The sequence below is a fragment of the Daphnia pulicaria genome, chromosome 8, assembly GCF_021234035.1.
Source record: "Daphnia pulicaria isolate SC F1-1A chromosome 8, SC_F0-13Bv2, whole genome shotgun sequence".
Lineage (NCBI taxonomy): Eukaryota > Metazoa > Arthropoda > Branchiopoda > Diplostraca > Daphniidae > Daphnia > Daphnia pulicaria.
The window spans coordinates 8008816-8019976 of NC_060920.1; the positions used below are offsets into that span (position 1 = coordinate 8008816).

The 11161-nt window shown below is 40.4% G+C and overlaps 1 protein-coding gene across 1 annotated transcript; it reads right to left on the reverse strand.

Moving 5' to 3' along the window:
- Window positions 1–3166: 3166 nt before the first annotated feature.
- On the reverse strand, window positions 3167–4880 carry LOC124311233 (uncharacterized PE-PGRS family protein PE_PGRS24-like). The gene is made up of 6 exons (XM_046775638.1): window positions 4786–4880; window positions 4606–4722; window positions 4369–4529; window positions 4225–4281; window positions 3958–4159; window positions 3167–3919 (listed from the first exon to the last, which is right to left on the reverse strand). The coding sequence occupies exons 1-6, from the start codon at window positions 4869–4871 to the stop codon at window positions 3367–3369; spliced, it is 1176 nt and encodes a 391-aa protein (XP_046631594.1). The 5' UTR covers window positions 4872–4880; the 3' UTR covers window positions 3167–3366.
- Window positions 4881–11161: the final 6281 nt, after the last annotated feature.

Genomic DNA, 11161 nt, shown 5'->3' on the forward strand with positions numbered 1-11161 from the left:
ACGGGGACTGACTGCGATGCCTTCGTCACCCTTTTCCGAAAATTGTAAACCCCCAAAACCCCCAATTTTGGCCTCATTGAGTGGTGGACTCAGTGTTAAAACTAAGAGTAAGGAGAATTTTTTTTCAAAAACAAAACTCTGGTCTTAGCAGAAATAGCAGTCGTGTGAACTTTGCATTTTAGAAAAATATTGATTGTGGAACTTTAAATTTTAATGATAGCAAAAATTTATAAAAAGAATAAATATTATTGAAGTGTAAAACAAAATGAGTTAGAAAATAATTTGTTGTATTTTGCAAGATCAATTATTTGTAAGTTTATATAGCACTCAATATTTTCTCACATCATGCAATTATCAGCAAAAGGAAAGGTATCAGCGGGAGCCTCAGTGTAGTAGGATGGGGCAGCATGCGTAGTCCTGCTCCGTCACCTTGGTGGTGTAGTAACTCGGGCCAGAGTAATAATTCAGGGCATCAGTGTAGTGGCTCGGGTCATCGTAAGTTGTGGTATAAAACTCCAGTGCTTTAGTGGTGTATTACTTGAAGACCTCGGTGCAAGCACTGGTCGTTGCGTAAGTTGTGTAGGAAGGCGGCGGCGTTGTGGTTTGGTTTCCGCAACCGAAACATCGTTACACCAGCGGTCGACCAAGCCATCAACGATACAACACCCAACAGGAGCACGACGCTATAGTTGACAAAACAGTAAAAATATTTAAACATTAATATTAAATATGGGTAACTTTTATACTTACTCATGTTTTACGAATCTTTCGCGCAACCGTTTTTATAGTGACCAAATTACGAACGATATCAATTTTTTATTAAGACAGTTTTTATTTTGTCTGGTAGGTTGGTGACTGGTAGGCTGGTCAGTTATAGGAAGAAATAATAACGCACGATTGAGCGATAACGGCGTCTTTATTCTTACTATCTTAATCGCTTTCACCTGTCGCCAAGGATATGGTGGTTGTCAAATCGTCTCGCAGTTTTCATTTTCATCAACATTTTCTGATTGACTCCGAGCTCAGAATATGAACATTTTTCTCCTTATCAAACGTGATGGTGAAAACTGATTATTTATACCATCTCTACACGTTCATAAAACTGTGCTGACGTGTAAAACAGTTAGGGCTAATGATAAACGACGTAAATGTCGTCACAGCTCATTACTTAAACTTTGTGATATACCATGGGCGCAGTCTCTGTCATTTGCTAATAACTATTTCCTGAATTGTTTCGGTTAAGGGTGCAACCTTTTCAACGACGACCGAGTTTCTTTATTGGTTTTTAATTAACTTACATCGATTGAGACTTTTTTATCGACAAATATCGGTAGTTTAATTAGATGTAAGTTATGGAATGTGAGCTTGTTAACTGACCGCACGATTCGTCTTGTAATTTCCCTTTATCGTCATTGGACGTTTATCCTTGAGTGATTAAGGATTTGAAGCGTATCAGTTTCATTACCGTGCTATTAGTAGAGCATAATTATATAGTCCTATTTTAATTATATTTGGAATGAACATTGAAAAATGTCCATGAAGAGTACGAAACTAATGAATAAATAGTCCCCTGTCGTGAGAGAGGGGTACGAATTTAATTCAATACCATTGGAATCGTGGACAATTTTCGGAACACAAATGAAAGGGATGTCACAGTCCAAACTAAATAGATGCTTCGTTCTCAACTAAGATGGCGAATAAAACATCTTTCGTTACCTTAAATAAACGAGGATGTTAACTGCTACACATAAATTTAGCTTATATTATCGCGTACAGGGAAGGTTGGCCACAGTTCATGAGATCACTTATCAGAATTTTGGTATGAAGCTCAGCACATTCATGAATTGAGATTTTCTTATTGAGACGTTCTTTTGGCGCTCGACAACCGCTGAACGGATCATGAATATTTTAGTAAATAATAGTTTGTCTCAACAGAGCCCCCACCACAGTTAAGATAAAAGTAATAATGTGTATGAAATCAACAACCCTTAATAGTTGAATCTCGAAAATTGCTGAAGAGTTCATCAAAAGGGGAGAATGCCAGAAAAGAAAATTAATTTTAGTTCAGTGGTGGTGCGAAACACGGGGTATTGGATAATTTTTAAATATCGATAGTAATTAAATATTGACCACCTCCCTAAATCCAAATCGCTCATGAGTACGATAAAAGCGGTTGTCTGATTAAATTTAGGACTATTGCACCCAATTGTCAACGATTACCGTATAGTTTATCGACATTTGCGGTATAAACATGTATCCAATCAACTTATTCTATATAAGAGGATTTTTGGTTTATTTTAATTGCAAAGCTCGACTAAGATATCTTTTCGGTGTTCTATCAAGTAGTAATTATAATAAAACTTTTTAAATATGCCATTCTAGCACGACAATGAAACTAAAAATGCTTCAATTCCTGAAACACTAAAGGAAAATGTTAAATGAAGATAAATAATAAATAACAAGATACATCGTGCAGTCTGTTAACAAGTTCATAATCTATAACTTACATTAAAAAGCAAACTACCCATATTTGTAAATAAGAAAATCTCAATCGATGACGGTCAACTAAAAACCAATAAAGAAATTCACCCGTCGATGACAAGGCGTTGTGCACTTGACCGAAATAGTTAAGGAAAGAGTTATTATGCAACCAATGTTAGAGCCGGTACACAAAAATTTAAATAATGAGCAGTGACGACATTTCTGTGTTTTCTCATTTTCCATAAATGTTAATCGATGTTAATCAAGCCAGCACAGGTGTATGGCAGTATAGAATGCTAACTCAACTTTGGTTTTCACAGCCAAGTTTGAAAATGGGATATTATTGATATGCTGAGTTCAAGTTGAGATGTGTTAAGAGTTAATCAAAATGTCATGCGATGATGATAAAATACACAATCACTATCTTGAACGATCTTGAACGTAAAATGGACGATCCAGACAGTTGTTAGCATTTATATGTGCACAATTGTGTCGAAAATATTAGTATTCCGTATCAATTGTTAATTTATTAAATACATTTCGCTACCTCACAAACTCCATTTTGTCATTTGACTTTTCCATCAACCTGAACGGATTTTCTTTCAGATTAAAATTGCTGGTAAAATATTTACTTCTTAATAACAAAATACCCTTTTTATTAACAAGAGTAACTACAAGTAATTTATGCGTATTTTTACATTTATTTTTTGTTCCAATATTAATATTTACTGCTACTAGATGTCATGGCATGCTTCAATTTGAAAAAAAAAGGAACAAAATATGAAATCCAATACTCAGCTTCGTTTTATATTAATAAACGAATGGAATACAAGATGAAATTTCATACGTCCTGCATATGATAAATTATGTCACGAATGTATCAAATCAACCCCATGTCCATTTCTTTTTATTATTGGATTTTTTGTCGTCATCCGCTCCGGAGCGAAAATTTCCTGATAATCCATTGAATCCTCCAAAGCTTCCTTGCTGGAAGCCTTGGCCAGCAAACTGGGAACCTCCACTGAGCCCAGAAAGGCCATTTACTCCGCCAAAGCCACCCAAGCTGTTCAGCCCGTTTGCGCCGTTGAGTCCGGATCCAAAGCCCAGATTAAAATTGCTAACTCCAGTGGAAGCGAAGTTGGAGCCCAGACCGCTGAATTGCTGCGAACCGGCACTACCGGTAAACTGTTGATTTCCCCCCAATTGCGAAGAATCGAGAAACTGTTGTTGGTTGCCAAACGATCCCAATCCTCCTCCTGCTCCTTGCTGTCCAAAATTCGTGGAAGCGAAGTTTGAGCCCAGATTCCCGAATTGAGCTGCAGAAGGATTCAAAAATTGTTGACCTCCACCGAATTGCGAAAGTGAAGGATTGGCGAATTGTTGGTTTCCACCGAATTGTGCAGCTACACCATTCAGAAGTTGTTGATTGCCGCCAAAAAGCCAGAAGGATTGAGAAATTGTTGATTGCCGCCGAACTGTGCACCGTTCAAAAGTTGCTGGTTGTTGCCAAATTGTGAACCAGAGGGATTGAGAAATTGCTGGTTGCCACCGAATCCGCCTAATCCACCTAATCCAGATAACAATCCCAATCCTCCTCCTGCTTGCTGTCCAAAATTGCTTAAAGAACTTCCGATATCCGCAACGCTGGCTGCCGTCTCGGGCGCACTAGATGCTCCATCTGTAATAATTGATGAAATAAAGTTTTTTTTAAATTTCTGACAAATTATGTCGAAATCCAAATACCCGGTAAAGTATCGCGGATAGCTTGTAAGGAAGTTGTCAGCATGCTCTGAAGACCACCTTTAATTATCGTTTTGATTTAATTAATTAATGGTCTCAATTCTCATTTTCTTATTGGATAAGGCTGTAGGTTTATTGGCACTGTACCTGGGGTAGAGTTGAGTTCCGTAATGAAGGCTTCGGCAGTCGATGGGCACTTGGAAAATTGATCACGGCATCTTGTGTTATCACGATGTGCAACGCCCCACAAAGCCGCTTCGATAGGCCCATAGGCTCCAAATTCTTGAAAGCGCATCAATTGCAAAACGCTAAATAAAAAGAAAACAACAGTCATTCATCAACCACTCGCGATACAACCAAATGCACAAATTAAAAAAATCTTACCCCAAGATAGATCTGAAGGTGCTCGGATGGGAGAGATTTAAAGCACCTTGCGCGTTTTCATTCAGAGCGGGAAATACGGTCGGAGGAACGAGAGCGCTGGTGCGATTGAACAGACCTCTGTCGAATAAAATCCAGATGAATCGTTCGTTCGTCTTATCAGAATAATGATTTCGGTTTTACCTGTTGGCCATGTAGCCTATTCGCACGCCAAACGCAAAGTGCATTCGTTGCGTTTTCGTTTTCAAAAAGTTTTCAAATTCCATCATGATGAGGAAATTGAAAATTTCGCCTATAAAAAAATTACAAGCCAGTTTGTTATAGGAGTTAGGACAATGCTCTCACTTTTTTTTCGACAAACAAGAATTTCATTGGTATAATAATGCGTATTTGGTTATAAGCACAGTTCGAAAGTCAAATGTGTCGAGAGTATCATATTTACAAGACAGGTGGTATTCCGGATGCAGAGTCCGAAGTGAGTGAACCCAAACTAGCCAAATTAGCTACATTACTCAACCCGCTCAGGAGGTCGCCCGTGGGCCCCGATTGCGTGAATAAGTTGGCCGCTCCTCCGCCGCCCTGCTGGCCGAAGCCTCCGAGCCCTCCGAGTCCTCCTTGACCGAAATTACCACCGCCAAAGTTGCTGAGCTGTCTCCTCTCCCGCACGAGTTTGTGCATGTCGCGGGATACGACGAGATGGTTGACAGCGGCCTCCATGGTGTGGTAGAATTCCGCCAAGAGTAAATTGGCGTCGGGCAGGTCCGGCTTGTCGACGGCGCTGATCGATTTGGTCAAAACACAAGGAAGAAGAAACGCTAGGCCAACAACTGAAATTTGAACGAAGCGCCACATGATTTTCTTTGGGGGGGGGGGGGGGGGAGAACTGAATCAGCAGCTGGGCAAGAGGAAAGATCACGCTCGCCAGAGAAACACACATGGAATGAAAGGAGAAACGCAGTTGAGTCTAGGTATATCGTAGAATGAGAGAAAGAAGGTCATCAAACGGGAGGAGAAAGCAGCTTTCCACACGGATTCAACGCTACATGCAAGACCATGTTTGTAAAAAGAACTCATCCGGCAAATTTCACTTTTCCTTCGTCATCCACCCGCCTTCGTATACGTGAGACATTTCTGGGGTGTTTCCAACAAATCTCCATTCTAGGTCACAGGGCCTTCTTCCATAATAGAGCAGGAAGCGTTGATTGATTGATGTTAAGTTAGCTATAGTAATAGGAAAACTGTAATTTCTTTAGCCTTTCTTTCACCCCGAAGGATATTTCTTTCTGTTTACTTTTTGGACACCGAATGTGGATTTGTATTGCGTTGACCAGTCCACCAAAAGGTGGCGTGGAATGATCATCCCGCCTTTTAATGTTGAATTAAAATAAGAAGAGAAAAGTCAAATCAAATGTCAAACGTGATTTGACTTTGCCTAGCTCAATACGCAAATCAAGCCATAAAACAAAACTACTTGCTCACAATTTCTTAGAACACCACGACGTTGAGAATTATATACACCTCGAGGGAACAATTATTTTGCGCAACAGGCTGCGGACGATGAACTTTCAAACAGGTTTATTTTGTCCGCCGGACTCCCGAGCGAAACTACGGCGGAATAAAAAGACGCTGTGACATCATATAATTTTTTTTCTTCTTCTTATAACGAAATACGTAGACCATAAAATAAGCGCGCCTATTGTCGGCCTGAATGCCAACTGGGATTTTGCGCAAAATTGAATGTAGGCCATCACAGTGAGAGGGGGAAGCTGCTCAACACGCGAAATGGAAGTTGAGGTCATCCTGCAATTGCTGATTACCATATTTAGAGATAGAGAAGGCGTGTTACCGCTTTTGGGAGAATGACCAACCTATAAGATTGCTCCATTGACACGATCTACATTCAATAATACGAATTTTAGTTTTCTATTATTATTTACGTTAAGGAAAAAGTTTATCGTATTTTATTACTCGGACTGGTACCTCATTTCGAATGCGGTCGAAAAACATTTGAAATAGCGGTTTTTTTTCACTTCTTTTCAACAAGAAGAAGAAGAAAAAAAAGGATGATGACGGATAGGAAAATGCAAGTGAAGGTCTATACTACCGGCCAGACTTTAATGATCGTGTAGTTCTATTCTATAATAGCTCGAAAATTTCCAAGCGCTGCATAATATAGTACAGAAACGATTTATCACTTTGTGGTAGCCCATCATCATTTCCATCTCCAACACGAAATTATATACACACACACACAGCCTCGATACAACAAGCCCAACACCGGAAATGGGCGCGCGGATACGTAACATAAGACGCAGCAGTAAAAAAAGGGTAACAACAACAACAACAACAACAACCAACACAAAAAAAACATCTTCAATTGTACTTTCAGAAAAACAGCTTGAAAATCTTAGTGGTTATATTGTTTTGGTCGCGGTTTAATTATATGTACGTATATAATACACTGTACACAAAGTACAGAAGATATCAAGTATAGAACCCCCCCAAAAAAAACGTTTCGTTTTCTTGGCTCTCGATGAGGAAATAAACGGCCGCTTTTCACCGTCAGCTGAGCTCATTATTCAATTGAGTCATTACGACGAGGGGGGAGAGGTGACTCATTGAAAATTCGTGATCACGGAGAAAACGGAGATTTTCAAACAAGAGGAAACAAAGATAAGCAACAGTCAAACATATAGGAAGGAAGAGCTAGGCTTCGAGATGATGGTGCGTCACATCTAACAAAAGGTGAGTCATTTTTCAAAAATAAAAGGAAGAAGAACTGACCGGAGCGCGCGCCCCCGTTATGTATAGGACTGACTTTTTCTTTCTTTTCCTTATAGTTTTGTCCCTCCCCTGTTAAAGACATCTGCAATAGTATAAGTCGAAGAGGGTGTATTAGAGATTTTTTAGACTCTCTGCTGGTCTCTCTGCTCTGCATGTTTCCTCGATGTGTCAGGTATGGGGGGAGAGAGAGAGAAAGAAGAAGAAGAGGGGAAAATAAGAAAAAAAAATATGCACCTGACTCACGACCATTTCCGGTGGATTTGCTTTCAAAATAAAATAAAAAAAAGAAAAAGGGAAGAAAAGAAATAAAAAAAATGTCCAACATTGAAAATCACTTCTAGTGATGTTTAGAGGCGGTTGACGTTTGGGCTGAGCCGCTCATATGATTCAGAGCGTGCCCTCTTCCAATATTGACCATCCGGTGCATACAGCTAGAGAGACTACAACCCGACAAAATAATCCCTTTTTGGATATGGACGTTTTCAAGAGTCAATATTGATCCTCCTCTTTTTTCTTGGTGGTGGTGGTGGTTCAACAGCAGTTTGACATACGATCTATCTTTTAATGGAATTGAATATATTATGTCGCCAGCACACAGCGCAGAGAGATCTGTTTCTAAGACTTGTTTTTCAGATTTGTTTTTTTCATTTTTTTCCTACATGTATAGGAGTTATATAGATCCATTAGTTTTCTTTTTATCGGGGGGAGAATGAAAATGGACGTCAAAATTGGTGGGTTTGCGTCGCTGTTGTTTTCATGTAACTGTTTTCGTTTCTTTCCCACCGTATAGGAAAAACCAAGTGGTCGGTATAGGCATAGCGCTTTACACAATTCCGGAGTTGCGTCAACAGAAATACATATCTGCTGGAGAACCCCACCGAACACAAAAAAAAAAACGACGAAACAAAAGATGTTAATCGCTTGTGCATTGTTAGCGGGGGCAACCCCCGCTCCCTTCCTGATTGGATGATAACAAGACGTGAGCTTTCTCCGTTTGTTAGTTCTCTCCCACTCAGTCTCTTGTACACATATTCTTGGGTGTAAGTCGTAATGTCTGTAAGAGGCCCTGTCCTTTTTTTTTTTCTTTCTCGACTTCTCCGCGCGGATGGGAGAGGCTTATAGGCAAAAAGGGAGATCCATCATCCGACGTCCAGCACGGTGGGGGTGTGTTTTCTTTCTTTTCTTTTCTATTTTCTATTTTCTTCTTCTTTTTTTATTCCCAAAGTCTAACAACAGCAGAAAGAAAACCATCAGATCAGAACACATCATTCCCTTTTACACTGATACTGTACTACGTACCATATTCTCTTCTCTCCGATCTTTTTTTATTGATGATACACATACATATTTCCAGGTCCGGAGCAGGTCCGAGTGTGTGTGTAACGAGGGCGATAGATCCATCAATTGCCTGACGTCATCGATAATGCTCTCTATGCGTTTTGGGGGGGAAAACTGTCACTGTGTACACTACACACACCATAGAGCGTCAAAGAAAATAAATAATAATACCAAAAGTGGTCTATACTATATTCCATTTTGCTTTTTTGCTTTTTTTCTTTTCTTTCTTTTTCACCTGATCTCAATGTCCTATATACCTGAGCAAATGCCAGCAAGTTGCTCCTTCTTGTTCCTCCCCCCCATCCCCCTTATAGGCCGCATCGTGACGGAGCGAACTGGCGAGGTACAATGGCGAGTCGACACTATAGAGAAGAGTGCCAGGCCGAGTTGAATCCATTCAAACAAATAACACACAGAGGGAATTTTATAAGCCTCGCCGCGGGTAGCGATGGAAAGTATACATACAAACTCGGGCGGGTATAGATCTGGACCGACGAGAGAAAAAGGGCCCAACAAACCCACACAACGATGTGCTGTCACCTTCGCCCGATGATCGGAGCCCGTAGCGCGAGAGAGAATAATAATAAAGCCAGCTAGAGAGAGGTAGAAGGCTAGAAGGTCCTCTTTTTCTCGCCGTATTGTATTATTTTTATGCTATATCTACGCGCCTATAATAGGACAACACCTGCCTCCGCGAAAACAGCCCCTCCGCTGACAATAACAGCGTTGACGCGTTTTTCCATCAACCGCCGAAAAATGTGAAAGGCCAGAGCACAGCCAAGTTCAAGAAGAAGAAGAAGGGGGGAAGAACTTCTTAGTGTGTGTATATGTATAAATAATAATAATAATACTGTATGAATTCCCCCCCGCCACTAGCGCGTTGCATATATCTAACTATACTTGTGGGCACCTATAGTCAGTTTATACACGTCTGTCAAGAAATTCTTACTTTTTTTTTAGCTTCCTCAGAGTCCAGTATCCAGACACTTGGGGTTATTGTCGCCAGAAAAAAAAAAGGTGAATCGCATGCTGGGGCCGGTTGTGATGGGGCGGCCGTCATGGGGCTCTCACCTCTGTGAATATATTTTCAGATTGTTATCTTTCGAGTGGTCGACGCTGTGCAAGTGTTCGTATTTTTCTTTCTTTAGATTCTTTCACATTGTGATGCAAAACGAAATGTACGTTTTTATTTCGATTTACAACAACAACAACAACAACAATAAGGAAACAATTTTTTTTTTTATTTTGAAAAGTCGACTTTCCGTTTTTCTTTTTTCCCGAATGACTTTGGATATTTTTATATTTTCGTTTTGCCTTTTTTTTTCGGTTAAGCTTCAGCGCCCCGACGCCTTAACTACCGAATAAATAATCTGACACTTATCTCCCTCGTTCCTATACCATTTGGGGGTCTTTTATTTTTAAAGGAAAGGACTATTTTCTTTAACATATCTCATCTCCTAACGCCTAGGACTAGGAGATCTCCTGCCAACCGAATTTAGGGCGCATTAAGGGCGACACCATTAAGAAGTGAGTACGTACATACGTAGGGGAGTGAAATTGTTTTTTAATTGACAGTATGCAAAGATCTCGAACATTATTAGTAACAAATCCACGCCTTATTCATTTCGCCAGATAACATTCGAAATGGCGGGGGAATGTTGATTGATTGATGATTTACTTGCGCCGCTGTTTTTCCAAATAGTTTTAAAAGAAGAAAAAAAAGGGCTGACGCCTATTTTACGAATGCCCTTTTGCGTACACAACAAAAACGCGCCGAATACAATCGATTCAATAACCTCAAAAAAATAAATGGGGGTGAAAAAAAATTTTAGAAAAGGGCCCTACAATCTGCCGCATAGAGCGGAATCGTCAGTACGGAAAACATCGGTAATTTGCCCTTCTTTTCTCTGTTTGAAAAGGGAGTGTAGATGTATGTAACCGCATCGCTCGCCATGGCGACGAAACAGATTAGAATAGGCCCATATACTACCTGAGCGAGGGGGTTGGTGGAAAAAAAAACGCATGATCAATCAAGCGAACTTGAATACTTTACACGTAATGTGATGTGTGTGTCTCGCCTTCTTTTCTCGGCGACAAAATATAAAACCCCCCTTGGATATCTTTTTTTGGCTCTTCCCTACCAAGACAGGTTTTCTGATATCGAAAAACGATTAATGCAGGGTTGTAGATCTTTTTACGCTGATCATTTTTAATATAGGGTTTAGGGTGTGCAAATGAGCGGAAGTGCCCGTAAAACGCGTTCAAAGTTTTGAGTTTTACGGAGCTGACGCGCAGCCCAAGCCGGCCAGAAAGGGGGTCGAGCGGGGCGGGGTGGCGCGTACCCATGGGAGAGGGGTGAGTGCAGGGGGGGTATACCTGGGCCATACTATACGATCCCGTATTTCCCCAGCTGCTCCCATGTCACCGGTGGTCTAAT